The sequence below is a fragment of the Melozone crissalis genome, unplaced genomic scaffold, assembly GCF_028551555.1.
Source record: "Melozone crissalis strain CALT ecotype California unplaced genomic scaffold, PUWL_Pcris_2 ptg000045l_1, whole genome shotgun sequence".
Lineage (NCBI taxonomy): Eukaryota > Metazoa > Chordata > Aves > Passeriformes > Passerellidae > Melozone > Melozone crissalis.
The window spans coordinates 16,772,340-16,791,956 of record NW_026535823.1 but is presented as its reverse complement, the minus strand read 5'-3'; the positions used below and the strand labels follow the sequence as shown (position 1 = coordinate 16,791,956).

Below are 19,617 nucleotides of genomic sequence, written 5' to 3'. Positions count from 1 at the left end.
CATAAATAGAGTGGCTACATTTTAAACAAAATATAGAATGTTCTTAAAAATATAGTTACATTTCAAAAGACTACATACAACATATGCATTTGGCATGAAAATTCATATTAAATAGCTATACAATGAAAAATATCATACTTGATACCAAATGTGCTTTCTAGAGAGGGAAAAAAGTGGTTTAGCTGCACAATAGGAAAGTCATCCTTATTTTTAACTTGGTTCGGACCTTAGAGGCTCATCTATTTATTAATAATTCCCCAAAAAAATTACTGTTTTTTAAAGAAAGCTGTACAATTAAAGATAAGGATGATTAAAACAATTCCAAAATACAGGTATCCCTAAAAACAACGGCTGTATGTATGCAACCTTACACTGCTTTTAAACATAAGTGTTATCTGTTATGTTACTAAGTTCTTACATCTTATTTGGCCCAAGGTTGTTTTTCTTTAAACCTGGTTTCCTTTGCCACAGGGTTTGTGCTATCTATACATAGTATATTCTATAGTGTTAGCTATCTGTACCTCACAGTCCTGTCTGCAAATAGAGAAGCTTGTTTGTCAACATTAAAATGTGCTAATAAAAACATATTTTGCTTAATCAGGGCTTTTGAATTAATGGTTCTTCAATCACTTGATAAAAATCTTTGTAATTCACGACTCCAGTCAGCAACTATTACCCAACAAATTCTGAAAATTAAAAAAAATAAATGCCTAACCATACCTCCTTGCCACAGAGAGGAACACACCTGTTTTTTTTTTAGTTTCTAAACTTAAGAAAAAGCATCAAATTCGGAAGAGGAGTAAACAGACCATATCTCCAAATCACATGCAACAAGAGCAAAAGAAAATAAAAACCAGCAGTGAGACTTCTGAAGAGCAGCATTTGCAGTTCTTCTGGAGGCCCCTCTAAACTGCTCTTCTTTACAGGGCCACAGCCTCCCCTGCAACTGGAGTCTCATAGTCCAGTGATCCTGTCAGGAGGATGTAAATTCAAACACTTCAGCTGCCTTAGCTATTCTCATCCATTACAGCTTTTGTTTTCACTTCAATGAGTTCTTCTACCCGAGCTAGAACACTTTCTATTAAGTCAAATGTGAAGAGAGCTGAGTGTAAAACCTGAAATGACAAGAAAGATAAGTGTTATTTTTATTAGTTTTTTTTTATACATTTTACATTTACTTTTGTCTCCACATTGAAAAAAAAAAGTCAGTACTTCTGAGTGACTGAAGGGAAGTACACACTCACTTGAAGCTGCATTCCAGTAGTCATGGCAGGCATCTTTTCCCCACTAACAGTTACAGAGCAAACTGTGTTAGAACTGTGTGCCTCTATAGAAGAAAACATGAAGAAACCAACATGACCCTTAGAATTAAAAGAATATTTAAAATATTAACATTTCATGACAGCAATTGTTAAGAACAGAAATCTAGGGATTGATAAAACACATGACAGAGGGTGCTGAACCTTAAAAGGAAGGCAATTGGAGTTGGGTGATATCTTTATACTTTGTATAACACACATTCCTACATTACTAAACAGGCAAGATCTGCAACTGGAACTAATTTTATAGAGTGCACATGCTCTTCAAAATGAAGAATAAAATGTTATCTGGCCCAGTTTTGATACATTTTTAGTATTTCCACATCCAGGGAGATAGTAGGAGTTCTTTAGCTTGACTAAATGAATCCAGACATTAAATACTTATTTTATTAAGAAAAGGCTGCAGGCCTCTCTGTTTCAGACAGATTACTTGCAGCAGGCTAAACTACAAGGACAGGTCTGAAAAGTAAGGGAAAAACCTCTTACATTCAGACCACATATTTGAAATTCAATGTAATGCTTACAAAGATTAAACACAAGGGAAGAAAGCTAAACCATTTACTGTTACTATTTAGATGTTCTCTCCCAAACTCATATTTCTTTATGTTTTGTCAAAGGCTAGAGAACTGTAAGAGGGACTTAAGAAAAAAGCTTCCTGATTAATTTTGAAGGATTCCCTTTAGAGAGATATCCACAGGTTGTCTTGAGGAAAAAAGTCCCCTTCTTTGCCTCATAAGTACATGGTTTGCAATGGAAGAGGATAGGACTAGAGGCAAAAAGCTATATTGACATTTTTAGTGGCAGACACAAATTCCTTGGGCTATCTTAATTATACTGGAGACCACAAGGAACAGAGGATGTGACATACAGAGGGATTGCCTAAAGCAGCTACAGCTCTTGTGCCCCATGCAATGTGCCTGCTTAACCCAGGGCAGAATCTGATTCTGTGTGTCAGATAAAAAAAATCATGTATTTTAAAAAATGAATGTAATGCTTCAGGCTTTAGAGAGCACTGTGACTTATTTTTTCTTTTGTTAACCCTCCCACACCTGGTTTGAAACCTAAGGGTTATGTATTCAGAGAAACTTAGTTTCTCCTTTGTAACATTAAAATCAAAAGTATAAATGCAGAACAAGTTCTGAAGGTCTAAATGTGACAGTTCTATCAAGTTTCCATAAGATTTACAAATGTGATGACAGGTAAGTTCAGATTTTTCTGACCAATAATGAAAATTTTTAATTCAGCAACTACTGAATTATTATTTGAAATTTGGAGTAGTGGCAACAGTTAAATAAAACTTGATCTATGCAGCATTCACCAGTTCCTCATTTCCAAAGGATTACCAAAGTTTCTAGATATGAACAACACTAAGAACAAAAAACCAACAAAAACTGACCTTTTCTGTTTTCTTTCTTATTTTTAATTTCTGCTTCATAATGTGCTTTTGACATATTGAGTCCTACACGCAGCGGTTTTAAGAAATTCTGCTCTATCTTGCCAAGTGTGGTCCATACACCAGTCTAGTCAAACAGAACAGAGAAGGTTACAAACCAGGTTCAGTGAAGCATTGCAATACTAAGCTTTGAGCACAAGTTTTTTGACTAGTCTTTATAACATATACTTCTGTGCAGGGAGGAAAAGAGAAAAAAATAATTCAGAGTCATGCATTGAAGCATGAGCAGCATTGTGCTGGGTATTTCAGCTCCTCTTCCTCTCCCTTACATTATTTGTTGATTGGCTGATGAAGCAGTAAAAAAAAAAAGGTGCAGAGGTAGGGAGGACTTAGTGTGTAGGCTGGTAACTACAGCAATGGAAATGCACATTTTCAGCTTGCTCCTGTAAGCAAAGCTGAAAGAATCTGGATGTGTTGGAGGGGAGGTTCTAGGCCCTTCCTCAGGCTAGAATCTCTACAGCAAGTAAATGGCAGATGTAGGCTCCTCTCAGATAATTCAGCAGGAAAACAGAACAAATATTTAAATTGACATTCCTGAATTAAATGAAAGTTGTGATAAATATCATGCTTCCCAATTGTCTATATTGCATTTTAAAAGCACTGTAGGAATGTTACTGGATATGCTACTCTCCCATCCTTCAGCTCAGCAGCCACAGCAACAACAAAACTGTCCCAGTTTGACATGGGCAGAAAGGAGGCACAATGATGGCATTCAGGAAGCAGGAGGTGCAAGGGAAAGATGCTCAAAACCAAGGCTGTTCAGGGTTACAGAGAGGAAAATAAGCTTGGGTTTGCTACAAACTGCTGTAGAAGGAAACAAATCCAAAGACACAAAGGCTGCTTTGTATAGAGGAGCCATTTATACAACTCCTTTCTTCAGGCAGTATCCTCAAAGGGCAGAATAAGGACAATAAAAATAAGAATTTTCAATTTTAAATACAGTGAATCCACTAACAACAGTGGAAAATTCAGCGATTTTTAATACTAGATGACAGAGTTAACAGTTCAAATAAGAACAGTAATTACTTCCACCAGTATGTGGCTTAAAAAAGGAGCTTTCTAGAAAAAGACTTATTTTTAAACTTGATTAATGAAAATGCTTGCTACACAGCAATCAAGATATCTGAACTGACGTGGAAGGAGGCACTTTCTTTCTGCCTCACTTGCACTGTATGAAGAGAGACAGGGAAGAAGTCAAGAAGAACTGACAGAGGCTAAATTTAAGGGAAAATCTTCAGAAGATGTGATGCTATTTTTTCCTCAAACTGTATGGACATTCTTTTTGCCAGGTACTAGACAGCACTGTTAGAACAGCTGAGTGCCACTATGTGTAGTTTTTTATTAATAATAAAAGAGGAATTCTTACTTTTCTTACAAAGCCATGTATTTATATCTAACTGAGGAGATCACTATGAGTACTTAAATAGTACAAACAGATACAGTTTACCAATATTAACTAGTAAATAAATAGTAAAATAAATAAATAAATAGTAAATTTAGTAAAATAACTAAATAAATAGTAAATTAGAAATGCACCCACTGAAAGCTAATTTTGCTTTTTATTTTCATTACAGTTTCAGCAATCAGTACTAGTTATTTCACTGTTATTCTAATTAGATTAGTAACATTATTGGGTGCTTACAAAATTAATTCCTAGATAAATTTTCAAATTAGTCTAAAAGTAGATCAGATTTTTTTTTTTGTATTTTAGAAAACAATAAATTATATTATTGTGTTATTATTGCTATAAAGATATCCAGTTGGTGGTTTGAGGGATACCAGCAAATAAATAAGCAAAAATAACTATTTTTTCATGTGGGAATAATTGTTGGGTATGTGATTTTGTGGTGACATACTCTATTGTTATGGATATAGATCAGTTCAACAGGCAGAGTAAAAGGATTAATTTGTTTATAGGAACAGCATCTATGCAAACAATTTCATCAAAACAAAGCACCATATCATGTATTTCCTAATGTCTTAATAAAAGCATCACTTCTGGGGAACCAACCACTGAAAACAAAAATGCAAAACCCACATTTTTTTGAATTAGGGATAAGAGTGTTCATGTGAATCCATCTCTCAGCTAATCAATCACTTTCAAATCAAATAGTACGTACCTGATTGTCACTTTCACAATCCTTAATGACTAAGTACCTCAGCAGATTCAGTGATGCCATAACCCTGTGAATTACAAACACACAGATCCCTCTTACCAGGATTGCAATTTTAAATGTCCTTTAGGCAGACATGCTGGTATGGAGAACCCATCTGTACATAAAGCAACCCCCCATCTTGGAGCAGTACAGCTCCACCTAGAGCATCGTGTGTAGTGATGTGCATACTACAGCTCACACTTGGCAAGTAAAACTGAAACTGCCATCAGATTGCAGAGGGCTGGTGATTGTGAGGGAAAGAGTCCTCTCAAGAGACAGAACCTTATCACAGGATTTATAATATATATCACTGGGGATCCAAACTTGATTTGAAACTAGTGTGACAGTTTTCTTTATTACTGTACTGAATTTTTACTTTTGAATGTACTTTTTTCTTTTTTTTTTGCTTTTGTTTTACCATACTTTTGAGCAGATTATGAATTGGTTTTTTCCAGATAACAAGTACAGTTAACCATCATACTTCTGGGCTCTTTAAGCAGGTATGTGTCCATCTGGACATTATCTCCCCACTGATTTACAAGCACAAGCAGCATCATAGTACTTATCATACAGGAAGACCTACCCTACATACACAAGATTTTTCAGACACATTTCAGTTGTCTGAGTTTTTTTTAATGCAATTATTTACTGTTCAGATGGATCTGTAATCCTACTCATAAGATTCTAGATTCCCAGTAGCAATCTGTGAAACTGCCTCAAAGATGCCTTGCACCATAGGTTGCATCTAATTATTATTCCCCTGTATGACATCAGCCACCACACCCCATTGCTTTTATTCCTTCAGCTGCTTCTGCAGAGAGCTGACAAACCACACATTCCTGAGGAAATAATGCTTTACCCATTAGTTATGTCATTTCACATCTGAAGTCTTACATCCCTGGGGAATGGAGGAGGACATCCTTTTTTATTGTTAAAAATTAATGTAATGGCATTGTGACATTCTTCTTCACAGAGCTGGTTAAAATAAGTGACCATTTCCATTTCTAGTTGCAAAACCTTAAAATACATTGATGCTGTCACCTCATGAATTACATGGCAGCATACATCACTGTAGTAAGGTAGTTTAAAGTCTTTTTTAATAATGAAGAAAGAAGAAAAGCTTGTAACTGTGATTCCAACTCACCTGTCTGAGTTTTGCAGAAGATCAGTCTCAGCACCTTCTGGAAGTGAAAGCACTAAATCTAAAAGGGAGATCAGGTGATGTCCTGTAAACCAAATGTTGTCATACTCCTTCTGAAAAAAAATACAAAAAGTTCAGGTGAGTACAAAATTTAACTCTTAAATACTGTAACAATAACTTGCAGAAAACAGAAATGTTTAAAAAAATCAAACCCTGTAAGAAATGTTTTCTAATATTGACATGTGAGTGAAGTACACAAAACAGCCTCTTCATAATTTTAATTTTTTTTGTCAGCCAGGAAAGAAATGGAAGAAACATAGTAAGAGAATTCTGAAACTGTATAGTAGAAAGTTAATAATATAGTTTTAATTAATTTTCCCAACTTTCTGGTATAATTATTATAAAATATGAGATTAAAATGGCTTTGATCTAGCCCAGCTCTTCCTGATGGATTTATCATTTGCAAAGCACTCATAATAAAATGCTGACTGCCATCATAAAAGCAAAGAAAAAAATTAATAATTCTATCTGAACTGTAATATTTGAATTATATTTTAAAAATGAGGAACTGTGGGGATAAAACAATCTGAGCAGTTTCACTTTAGGAGAGAAATGTATTTTCAAGCACAGAAAAGGTAGTAACTTCTTAGAAAAATACACTAAGATACTGCAATTAAAAATACAACTGTAAAATTATAACCTAAATATGCATACACAGAAAAGGCCAAAGTAATGTTTTTAATAAAATTTTCTAACCTTATGCATCTTTTCAAAGTGCATTTTTTTAATGTACCACTAGAAGTTTAAGCTGTAGACATTTTTTCAATATCATACTGACAGAATTTTGAGAAGACAACTTGGTTTTTATTGGTAACAGCCTCACCGTTAATGCTAAGTGAATCTGATCCTTTACATTTTTAATAATGTATCCTTCCACACCAGCATGGTTGCTTGTCTTCAGTAAACACCTTCAAACAAACAAAACAAAGATATTGTCTCTTTAAAGCTGCCCCTAGAGTTAGTGAATGTTATCAAAGTCTTGAGTTAAGTGGGAGTTTTACCACAGAACAGTATGACTATGTAACCTTTAAACACTGGCTTACAGAAGATAGCTAATTTTATAAGAGACAATTGAAATTCATGATTTATCAAAATATTAACATAGTAAAATTAATCTGGCTTATCAGATGGAAATTCTGTCAGAGATCAATGTATTGATACAATTAAGATGCACTAGGGCTGAGATTACACAAACTGCCTTTGGTGCCTGGATGCTTACCTGAATAATGTGTATTTTCCTTCTGTATCAAACTTGTCTATGAACAACTGCAAAACATTTAAACTCTTCTTTCTCTAAAGAAAACAGAGACGTTTCAGATGAATTCTAAAAAAAAATTAACTCAGCATTCAGAATCCAACTGATTCTGTAGGCAACTTAACATACCATATGCTCCATGGGACAAAGGGTCATAATTCTCACCAAATCCTGCAGTCAGAGAAAGGAAATAAAATTTATAATTACATACAGATTATAGTCAGTGTGATGTAACATAATAATCTACTCAAGACTTCAAATAAACAAACCAAACAAAAAAGCCACAGAACATTGGGAATGTCCAGGCAATAGAAGATTCTCATCAGAGAAATTCATGCTTTCTTCAGTGGTCAGAATCCCAGGGCTGATCTGCAACACTATTCCTGTGCTGCTGGTTGCAGGGCAGGTAAGAATGTAGCCAAGGCTGGCAAGGAGGAGACAAAAATGAGCAAGCACCACCTTTCACCTAAATCTGTGCCCACCTGCACCTTCAGTGACCTGCACATCCACTGGGTTTGTTGGAATTGTCACTGAACTTCATGCTGCAGCAGGTAGCAAAGACAATTCTGCATAGCAAGACACTGAAGGTTTCAGTTTAAGAGCACAGGTGTGTAAAGGTCCAGTAGGATGCCTCTTCTCAAACACCCAGAGGACAGCTAGGTATGATTTCTAATCAAACTTTGGAGACTCCTGTACACTGCTCCTTATTACCTGAGGTACATTAATAAAGCCTCTGAGTTCTAAATAGTGATGGAGAAGGCTGTTATCTTCCATTCTCAATAAACAGCTCTCAAACAGATCCTGCAGGTGTGGAAAAGAAAAGAAAGATGTCAACAGTATGCACATATACAGGACATTATCAGCTTAACATTTCATGGCTAAAACAGCCTTCACTCAGAAATACTCATTCAGATAAGCAGCTGCAATTATAAGTGATAGCTGTAACTTAAACATTTATGCAGGACTGTAAAGTTCAATAAATACAGGTATTTGTATGACTGACAAATACTTAAGCCTCAAAATATTTCTGGAACTATTATCTGAACTATCATTCATACCTCTCCAAGAAGGACAAACAGAAGTTTTACCATTCCTCAAACTGAAAAAATAAAACATTGTAACATCAAAAATTTAAAAATTTTAAAAAACAACTTACAAGTCCTTTAGATAATACAGATTCTTCTGTTCTAGAAAAAAATCAGATTTAAGATTGTGAATTAAAAAGACAGTTGATATTTCAGAAGAAATAGTAGAACAGAGGTTAACAAGAACTTGTCCCTCAACAATTTTCATTCCATTTTTTAAATATAGGATCTTTGTTATTCTTCCCAAAGATTTTTAGAATAAACTTGCTGATGAGAAATAAACATTAGACTTATCTCTTCACAGCCAAAAATTACTTTTTTCCCCTCAGTATTTATACCTGCTCAAAAGCAGTGTCATTTCCCACAGGTATAGAGACACTGATTACCAAAGAAAATTAAATTATAAACAGTCAGAATAGGAAACTTGCCTTCCATAGCAGTGCTAGAAGCTATTTGGTAACACTGCTGCTTATGGAGGGTGAAATAATCACATAGTAAATATAGTAAAGTTTGGTTTCCTTTAGAAAGCCTGACCTTTAATCATTTTGCATATCATGTCAGAATACATCCAAATAATATTTTCACAATAGTTGCCTTTAGTAATAATTGTTATAGAAGGGCAAGTAAGTATACACTCTAATTATTCTGCATGTGTTTAAACTACTAATTTTACATTTTCAGAACAAGGTTTCTAAAAATGGTATCACATTACAAGATGAAAACAATACATAAATGTTTAGACAACTTCTGCTTCTTAGTAAGAGAAGACATCTTGTAGTGAAACTTGCTATTTTAATGCTCAAGTTTATAAACCTCCTCTGGACTTATCAATATTTCAAATTTTTTTAATGAGTTACTGTAAAAGATCACACTCACTATCTAGACCTGCAAACCCTACCTTTTCAGCAGCACTTCAATATGTGTCATATTGCACAGCAGAAGGTATGAAGGACTAGAAGAGAAGAATCCAGCTACATTAAACTGCATAAGCCATACACATTTGCACATAATTAATATATTTTAAAAAATAAAAATCTCTTTCTAAAATTATTGATTTTTAAATAGACAAAAAATTGTAAGTCAAATCACTGTTAAGAACTCTTATGGGGAAACTGTCTATAGATATGTAAATGAACAATTAATGCACATTAATTTTCAGCACGTGACTAATCATAGTAGTTTCTTTTAAAGGACTGTTCATCTAAAATTAAACTACACTAGATTAATCTGCAGGAGTATGTTCTTATGAAACATAAGTTACATAAAATATAAATGCTTAAATGTTGACATAAAATTAATACTACTGAAACACAGTTTTCATTCATAACTATTCACAAATAAAGTTCTCTTCCATTCAGAAAGAATCTTCAAAGTACAGACTTACAATGAGCAAGAAAGAATAGCTCTTACCTAAAAACCACTGGAAAACATTCAACACCAAAATGCTGAACAAACATCAGGTATGACAGACATGCCAAAGAATCAGCAGAATTCTTTCGCTCTATGTCTGCAAACTCCTGATTCTCCCAGTGTGGACTTTTGCCTTTATGATGTACAAACACTAATGGTATCAATTCTCCCATATTCCACAAAATGTCCTAAAAAATGAAAACAGATTTCCTATAGTTGCCTTTAAAATAACTGTGTGTCAATTAAGTTTTAAAGCTCTAACTGTATTTACATACATTCTCTTGTACAGCATGCATATAAATTAATATAAATGCTTGTAATATATAAATAGTATGTTTGTAGTATATTAATTAATACAAATATGTGGTATTTATGATATATGCACAAACACACACAAAAAATCCTGGAGGAAAAATAACTAGTGTTAGAAAAATGTTCCTAAGATAGCAAAGTCAAGCACACAGAAGTTAGCAAAAGAGAGAATGAAGACCAACTGTAAATTCCTAGTTCAGCTCCCTTATCCCCAATGCTAACATTGAGTAACAATAAATTCATGAAAACATTATGTTATAAAATCTCTGTGGTTTTCAGATCACAGAAAACTCAGTATTTGGGTTTTTTCTCACTAATCAATATGGAACACAACATTTAGCTGCTACAGGTAAGCCCTGATTTAAAGTTAGATTTGCTTTGTATGGCCTTTCTTTCTCATGATGCACAACACAAGGAACCCCTAACATTTGCAAATCAGAAATACTACAGGGGTTACCCCCTCACACCCTTCCTGTGGCTGAGGACATAGTGTAACTCCTCTTGAACATATTAAAGAGAAATGGGGAGATCAAGGTCAGCTCACTATTCTGGAGTTGTCCAAACCCAACATCCAGGATGGCACATTTTGGAAAATTAGGATTATGCATGATGTCACACAGGCTAAGCATGACTTACTGACCTTAGCTTCAGCTCTCACTACCTAAAGCCATAAACAAGTTTACTGAGAAAGAGAAGGTAATTCATAATTAGCATTAAAAACATGGTTTCAGACTGTGCCCAACAGGAAAGGCAGGACATTACACAGCCATTAAGTCACCCCACTAACCAATACAGAAATCAAAATGAGCACTAGAACAATTCCAGGCAGTGGTGAACTGGACCACTGGCTGTGCACACACTGCAATCCATTTCCACTGCACTCACTGTAATTTCAGTGGCAAACTGCCGAAAAGGATGTTCTTCAATGCCCTCCAGGTGCTCAAGCTGAGCTGCCAACAATGGGTATTTCAGGCTTTGCATACAGCTGGAAAAGAAAGGGGTGAATAAATCACCAGTACAGTCATAAATACAGACTATGATAGTGTCATTGATAACCAAGAATAATGTCTGTATTCATAGCAGCTGCTGCTATTCAAGGTATTCCAAGGAGAATAAAAAAATAAAAACCCAACATCTCCTGTAGAAGCTTTACCTAGATTCACCTCCAGACTATGATTATTCTCACTGCTGGAAATTTGAGGAACAGAGGAATACCAACTCAGCTTCACAACGCAGCAACTAATTTCCATTTTACCATTTCCCTCTACTAAACAGAAAGCATGAATATGTAAGATCTGGTTAGGGGTTCTTTATCAAAATACCACCACATTAGTTAGATATATGTTGGCAGCACTGTAAAACACTAAAAGATTATTTATTTGCTACCTATGTAATAAATGCCTACTATTCATTTTGTTAAGTTACAGGAATATATAGCACAAATATAAAATGCTCACAATTTTATTAATTCTTCTTTCAGCTCCATGTCATTGTATTCTGATGACTTTTCCATATTTTTAACAACTTCACTCACAAAAGGTTTAGCAAAGTCCACCACTGCATTGCAACACTGACAGAGACCAAGTTTATCTTCTTGTATTTGTTGTTTTGTATAAGGTACAGGCAAGGGAGTGAGCTGATTCATAATCATGGCCAATGACAAACCCACTGAGTAGGCCTTCTTGTTCTGAAGCTTCAAAAGCACTGGGGAAAAGAAAATAAAAAAGGGGAAAAGAAGAGATAACATTTTGAGATATTAAGTCATTACTTACTTAGTAGAGGAAAACATGAAGAAAAACAACGTGACCAGGAAAGAAAACATTTTGTTTTCAGGGAAGGAGAGGGACTGACACCTGAAATCACATGAGCAAATCCAGGAAGACTAAACATCATCACCAAATTTAATATACTGTAGTTACCATGGCCATGTATTTGCAAATAACAAATACTAAATCTGGCACACATTTCAATGTTCTTCCTTTCTCCACAGCAGCAGGATGAGAACTAAAAAATGTTTTCTAGAACTGGACTAAGTGAAATGATACATATCTGACCAGAAAATGCATTTATTACTTGACTCCTTTAGTGCTTGGCAAAACCAGAGACAATAGCCCAGTTTTTCTGCTGAGAACTGACTCTGGTTTTCACTCCATGGCAAAAATAACAGACACTCTCCCAGGCTGAGGAAGCAGCACCAGAGGCTCTCCATTTAACTGGACTCAGTGCAGACTAATTGCAGAATGGCTACCCAAAAAATCACACATTTCTCTTGTTAAATTCTAACAATACAATAACATATCCTGGAGATTGCTACAATCGGTCTTCTACTTGATACACAACACTTCATTTCATCTCTATAATAAACCAGAAACTACTGCTTGTTACCTACTTAGAGACTGGCCAAACCCAACATTTTAATTTTCATGTGTGAGCCAGAATAACACTCCCCTCTCACCAATACAGTATTTCAACATGCTTCAATCAAAATTACAGTTTTAGACTATAAAAAATAGAATTGCATGTTTTAAAAGTCAAATAATGAAGAATTTCACAAATCTATGTGATTCCCTATTTCTGCAACAACAGTAGGAGTGCTTTACACCTCTAAATATAACTGCCATAGGACCACATTCTTGTAAGTGATGAAAAATAGCTGAATATTGCTTTTTCAATTGATGCTATTAGTTTCATCTAAATGTTTTTTCTAACAGGCCAACATAAGTATGAAATATATTCCTTGTGTTATTTTGCAGAATATAATAGACTGTAAAGCTTTTCAGGATGGATTTATTCTGAAACCATTCCAGCAATGGTTAAACTAAATTTATAAATAAATGAGAAAATAATTTAATTCAGAAATCATATGAGAAACTGAATCCCACCTGTCTGCAAAGGCTGAAGCAATAACATGACAGTTTGACACACTTGCTCTCCAGAGGTCTGCTCAATCTGCTCAAGTAAACCCAAAAAAAGTTCCTTTGGATTGCAGAGCTGCAAGAGAGGAACAATGCATATTTTTAAATAACCATGGTCATACTCAAAAAAAAAATCACATGGAATACAGAAGTTCCTGAATGTCAAGAGAGAAGATCTGAACATCCAAGATAAGATTTTAAAAAACAAATATGAAACAGTAAGTACATGCCTACAATTAACATCTGCTGTAGAGCATACCTGTGTGACACTTCCATATGAGCTGAAAACATATAATAGTAAAAACTGACACTAAACCTGATTTGAATGGGCTGTAAAAACCTCAGAGTACCTTTGCAAAGTAATTACTCAGAGCAGAGAGAGAAGTAGAACTTGAGTGTGAATTTAACTCAAGCTATAAAGTTTGCAAGTTATTTTTGGAGTGCATAAATGAAAGAGAATGAGTCTTTTACAGGTTAAAACATTTTTCTGCTCCTACTCCATCAGAATCATCAGGTAATGATTCTCATATTGAGGAAGGGTGAAGGATTTAAGGAAAAGACTTTTCTGAGTGAATCATAGAATAGAGAACAATAAATACTATTCAGACAGAGATAAGTGGAACATGGCAAGGTCCTGCAGCATGATTTTGAAACAACTAAGAGAGAACATGAAGGGAGAGACCTTGAATTAGATACTAGAAAAGACATTTAGCAACATACTGTAAGTTTTACTCAAGTGAGCTAACTCAGGTAAGATTGTGTCCTTCAGATCAACTTAGCTCCTTTTCATGTGAAAACCACACCTCTGATGCTGAGCCTACCACTTCCAAACAAAGAGCCCTACCCACTGAACATGCACCATGAATTCAGAATTCTCTGTACCTTTAAACTGAGGTGAGGGAACGTTAAACTAAGAGCAGCTTACCCAAGTAGTGATGTAGATTCATTATGCAAATATTGTCCGAATCAAATTGTACAAACATGTTTGTGTAATTGGCCTTTGGTGTATTAGCTTCATGGATTAATGATCTTGAACTCCTTTTTGTGCAGAACTTCCCTAACATTGTTGTATCATAATCATGTATTTCAAAACCATACCTGTGCCAACTGATCCAGTATCCTCAGGCAGTGTTCTCGCTTATCATCTTCTTGTTTATACATAAAAATACATCTAACAAGAGGAGAAATGAGATTCCAACCCATATTCTTGACGATAACCTAAAAAACAGATATTCAGAGAATAAACCAAAACTAGATGTCTTTTAAACCCAGAAAGATTATACATAAAGACCAAAAGCAACAACAGATCAATGTCCTGGTTGTAACTATCACTGTCATTGAATATTTGGCAACTGTTACCATAATTTGACACACATTGTGTCCTCTGCCCATACCTATAAACACAGCTGCATATTTTGTATAGTTTTCTTCTAATTGTTGACATGTCAATATATACTTCTACACGTCCATGACAATACATTTAAAATGGGACTGAGCAAAGGAGTTGTGCTAAAAGAACACTTGGACAAATTATTCATGAGGGGATTGAGACTTTCAGTTGTTACTCCAAACTCACAAAATTCAAAACCAGATTGTGAACCCCCTGTAACAGATTATGAACTCCACATAACATTGCTAAAATATTCTACCCTTCACTTTCTTTCTCAACTTCCTATTTATCTCTGCTCAATTTGGTATATTTTCTCAGCATCCTAGTGCCCACAGACATTAGTATTTCAAATTAGCATCAGCCTAGCTGGCTCCTGTAATTGGCCAGTATTGTTATATCCATTTGTGGTAGGCTGACCCCCAACAGCAATGAAGCACCCCTCAGCTGCTGGCTTGCTCTTGTCCCTCAGTGGGATCGGGGCCAGAGTCAAAAGAGCAAAACAGAGGAACTCCAAAGATGAGATAAGGCCAATGTAATAAGTGAAAGAGAAAAGACAGCAGAGCATGATGGGCAATGATGCAGATCATCTCCCACGAGGAGACCAATGCCCAGCCAGCCTCCAAACAACAGCTGCTTTGGAATGGGTCCCTACCCACATGTCTTTACTGCTGAGCACAGTGTGGTATGGTTTGGAGCATCTCACTGCTTTGGGTCAGCTGTCCAGCTGTGCCTCCTCCCAAATTCCCTGCTCACTGGGGGCAGAGTGAGAAAGGGAGAAGGCCTTGATGCTGCACAAGCACTGATCAGCAGTAGCTGGAACACTGATGTATTATCAGCACCATTTTGGTCATAAATCCAAAACACAACACTATGCAAGCTGCCATGAAGAAAGCCAGCTCCATGCCAGCCAGACCCAGCACACCACCTGAAATCCCTGTCCTGCGGAAGTGGGACACTGTCTGTTTCTCCTCATTATGCTTTTCTGCTTCCTTTTCTCTCTGCTTCACTCACAGAAGTTATTAATGGCTTTGTTAAGATTGGGTTGGGTTTCTGTGAGCTACCTGAACACAGAATTATGGGCACTTAACACAGAGCAACCCATTAGCTATTCATATGTACAGCCTTGCTCCACAGAGAAAGTAGCTTTTCCCTCTTAATAAGCAGTTTTATATTAATGATGTTAATAAACACTAATATGTAGTGCAAACTTCAACTCACCTTGTTTTTCTCATTTTGAATTACTTCCAATAACTGAGCTGCATATCCATCTTCCAAACACTTCTGACCTGCTACCTGAAACAGATTAAAATCTTCTCCTTTGAAATCAGCTTCTTCCAGAATTTGCTAGAAAGAAAATATGAATGTTTAACTCCATACTTATCAAAGTCAATTAAGAAGTAAGAAAATCCATGCTTTCATTTCAAAATTAAATGTAGCATCATTGCAACTTTTATACATTTTCCACATATTAAAAAGGCTACCAAGTTACTACAGAAGACAAGGCAGTATTTCAATAGCACTAAGTCTAGATTACAGCATTCTCTTTGGAAGATGTGTTTTCTACAACTACCAGCTTTTGTTCCTAGGTACAAGAACACTTCCATCTCCAAGAAGCAGAAATAATCAGGCTTCTTGGGATAAGCACCACAGAGAAGTCAATGAAACATGGAGGCTGAACTCAGCTGCCCCATGAAGAGTTCTACCAACAACTGACTTGTCTTTTGAGGTCATTTTGGCTTTAATTCTAATATATGAAAAGAAAACACACTACTGACACTTGTTACTTCTAAGGAAAGAAAACTACTTACACATCTTTGTATTATGGCTTGAAGTTCATCAACTGCCATTACAGTTTGACTGTGTTCTTCTGGCATGAAAATTTATTATAAATTAAAGAGGGCAGTATTATATCACACAAACTTAAAACAGAGGCTGAAAAATAATCACATTACCAAGAAAAATGTTAATGGAGGAATAAGAACAACGTAGACAAATATTAAGACTACATAATTAGAATAAGGGAAAATTCATTTTTACAAAATATATGCTATATTATTCTACTCCCCATATTTGCAGGAGACAGAATTACAGACAGGAAACAACCTGCATTCTATGTAAAGGGAAACAATTTTTCAAGGACTATCTGGGTCATCTTAAGAAGTGTGAAGGTTTCAGTGACACATACATGGAAAACTGCAGCTCACACAGAGCAAGTCTGGGCTCACTGCACACCAACTGTGCACACCCATGACACACTACATTTTCTGTGACTACTCTGACCAGAGGAGCTTCTGCTCAGCCCTGACTGGAACACACTAACCTGATACCTGCCATGTGAAGGCACTGATCCAAACTCCATGCCAGTTTACAGCAACAGTCCAGTGAAGATTACATGTGTAGTTTCATTTATTTTTTCTAGTGTCTAGGTTGGACTAGTTCAGTGGCTTTATACCTCTAGGTATTAACATTTAAAACTTTCTTGCTAAAAACAACAAAGTTATAACACTTGAATAATGTCAAGTACATACCAAGTTTTACGTAGCCAGGCCCATGAATTACAAATGCAATCAAGCCTGGTTATCCTACGTGATATATCAAAACAGCAGTCATAATCTTTATGGTTTTAAGTAATGCCATGGGCCTAAACCTGGTTATATGATCACTATGACTGCCAATTACCCCTACATTTGGTTAATTAGATAACTATTCATCAAAACACAGGTGTCTCCATGCAATGACCTCAGCCTTTCTTCTTATGTTTGACTGAATGTGGTGGGCTGACACTGGCCAAACACCAGCACACCTACATGAGACAATACACAGATAAAGAACCTATCTAGATGCTCATAAAAGGGGACAACTCACAAAAGCTTAAAAGGCATCTGTGTGTGACTTTCTTATTCAAAGAATAAACAACTCACTTTCTATTCTTCACCGCCTGTTCTGACATCTGTATGTCACTGAAACCTATCCTTTCTAGCCATCATTTTACCCAGCTCATTACCACATACTTTCTTACCACACGTTGTACTATTTAATCTTTTCATTTTACAGAACGTTACTAATCCCACCAAAACAATTTAACATACTTTCGAACACCAGTACTTTTGCATTTTCAGCCCTCAGTAACTTCACAATGTACTTACAACCTGGAAAGGCACCCCAAGCACCCACCGTGCTGCAGGGATTTACTGGCAGGGCTCGCAGATGGTCTCCGGCCTTAATACTTAATCCGGTTTCCAGCTGAATCTTTTAGGAGGTTTCAGCGGCAAGTGGACAGCATCTGAATCACGTGAAACGTTCTATTAATACTCACTAAACTCCCTCCTAATAAACAGATATCTCGACCCTTTCTCTGGACGGCAAAATACCCAGGCTGGGACGAAAAGGCTGCCAGCCTCAGCCTGTAACACACGGCCGAATGAAAAGCCACAAGGGCACCGAACCGCCTCACCCCAGCTCAGCCCCTGCCAGAGGAACCCCTCAGCTCCACCTCACCTTAGCCCCTGCCAGAGGAACCCCTCAGCTGCGCGCTGCCGCCTCTCCGGCACCGAGAGCGACACCACCTCACCTCAATCCCTGCCAGAGGAACCCCTCAGCTCCGCGCTGCCGCCTCTCCCGGCTCCGCCCCGGGTGAGAGGTCGGCGGGCGGAGCAGGGCTGATGGCGATGATGGCGGCCGGGACGGGCAAGCCCCGTCGGCGGCGCGCAGGTGGGCGCCGGGATCGCGCGGCAGCCCCCGCTCCCCCCGCCTGGCGCTTTGGGCTCTCCCTGTGCCCCCAGACCGGCACTGTGGCGGACTCGCCCAAGCTGCCGTGCCGAGGGGAGCGGCGGGCCGGCCGAGGTCGGCTCTGTGGGCCTGTGCCGGGCCGGGTGCGGGGCCGTGGTGAGGGGCGGGCCGGACGAGGCGAGGCCGGGACCCTTGGTCCCCTCAGGCCGTGAGGGGCCGGCCCGCCCCGGCCCGCTCGGAACGGCAGGGACGGGTTGTGACGGCGGCCGTGCAGCTGAGCGGTCACAGCGCTGAGCCCTGCCCGGAGCGCTGCCTCCTTCCCAGGGTAACATCGCGGTGTCTCCCCTGCTGTTGCCCTTGTCGTGGGGGAGCAGCTGCCCGGGACAGCCGGGTCGGGAGCTGGGTCAGGGGCCGTCCTGGGCGGCTCCGAGAGGGCAATAGCGGCTCCGTGTCAGGTGCCGGGGGTGGAGCTGGCCCGGAGCAAAGCCCTGCGATGGCAGCTCTGGGGACGGCCGGGGTAAAACTGGGCTTTACCAGCGGGGTAAAGAGACACGGGGGGTGTGGCGGGCACAAAATTTTTTCCAGCATTTTTTTCCTTTTTTTGTATACAGAACGTGGTGAATGAGAGTATGATACAAGTTGGGCCTGTCTCTTTTCGCACTTTAAAAAGTGTATCTAAATGGTTGTTGCATACCAGCTTACTGAAATCACACCCATCAAAAGCAATAATAATAACTAAGAAATTATCTTGGTTGTGCTTACAGTTTAGAGGTTTTTATATTTTTCACGTTCCAACATCTTCCACTGTTAAGAAAGTACACTAATTTGTATATTTGATTTCTAGGAAATAAGCATTCAGCTGCTCAGAAAAATGAAGATGCTGCTCAAAGGTATAATTTCTGAGGAACAGTATGTGATATTTGTGTTGTTTTATCTCACTTTGGAATTACAGTCTGTGTGCTGCAGAGGCTTTGCTTTCTCAGAGTACCACAATGAACTTCAGTAAATCACCAGCATCAACATCATGTAGGACATGTTTGGAGTGATGCTGTGTAGCTTCTAACAGCATGCATATCTGAGCATTGTGTCATATACTAAAAGTTTGTAATCTGATGTCCAAAATTGTATTGCTTGCTTTTTGTTGTCTTAACTTCTTTACATACCTGCCATTTATAATTATTTACATCAAAAAACACTCAGGAGGAGACATTTGTTAATTTTATTCCTACCTTTGCTTTGTAACCTCACAGTCATGTCCTAGTTCTTTTTTTCTTCCCATTCTTCATGTCTTACCCAGTTCCTGTTTTCCTGACAACACTCCATAAATTGTCCCAGGTTCTTTGTCCAGCCAGTTCTGGATTTCCCTCTTGCAAGAAAATTTGGGAATGTATT

General features: G+C 37.5%; 2 protein-coding genes across 6 annotated transcripts in view; one reads left to right on the top strand and one right to left on the bottom strand.

The window, feature by feature from the left end:
• GLMN (glomulin, FKBP associated protein) lies at window positions 1–18,125 on the bottom strand. 4 transcript variants are annotated; one of them, XM_054285617.1, is made up of 20 exons: window positions 18,068–18,125; window positions 17,643–17,779; window positions 16,305–16,428; window positions 15,715–15,840; window positions 14,205–14,324; window positions 13,074–13,182; window positions 11,649–11,895; window positions 11,077–11,176; window positions 9,880–10,067; window positions 9,368–9,421; window positions 8,541–8,571; window positions 8,096–8,185; window positions 7,514–7,555; window positions 7,349–7,422; window positions 6,953–7,037; window positions 6,073–6,182; window positions 4,893–4,956; window positions 2,716–2,839; window positions 1,245–1,327; window positions 1–1,115 (listed from the first exon to the last, which is right to left on the bottom strand). In XM_054285617.1, exons 3-20 carry the CDS (start codon window positions 16,368–16,370, stop codon window positions 1,008–1,010), a joined length of 1,821 nt encoding a protein of 606 aa, XP_054141592.1. In that variant the 5' UTR covers window positions 16,371–16,428; window positions 17,643–17,779; window positions 18,068–18,125; the 3' UTR covers window positions 1–1,007. The 4 variants fall into 4 exon arrangements, with proteins under 4 accessions (XP_054141592.1, XP_054141596.1, XP_054141595.1 ...); XM_054285621.1 differs by having other exon boundaries at window positions 6,073–6,179; XM_054285620.1 differs by having other exon boundaries at window positions 17,671–17,779.
• RPAP2 (RNA polymerase II associated protein 2) overlaps window positions 18,126–19,617 on the top strand; it is a 33,661-nt gene continuing 32,169 nt past the window's right edge. Inside the window, exons 1-2 of one of the 2 annotated variants that reach the window (XM_054285623.1) lie at window positions 18,126–18,207; window positions 19,070–19,115. In XM_054285623.1, the coding sequence (XP_054141598.1) occupies window positions 18,159–18,207; window positions 19,070–19,115 (95 nt within the window). In that variant the 5' untranslated portion in view covers window positions 18,126–18,158. The remainder of the gene's footprint in view (window positions 18,208–19,069; window positions 19,116–19,617) is intronic. The other variant, XM_054285622.1, reaches the window with a different exon arrangement.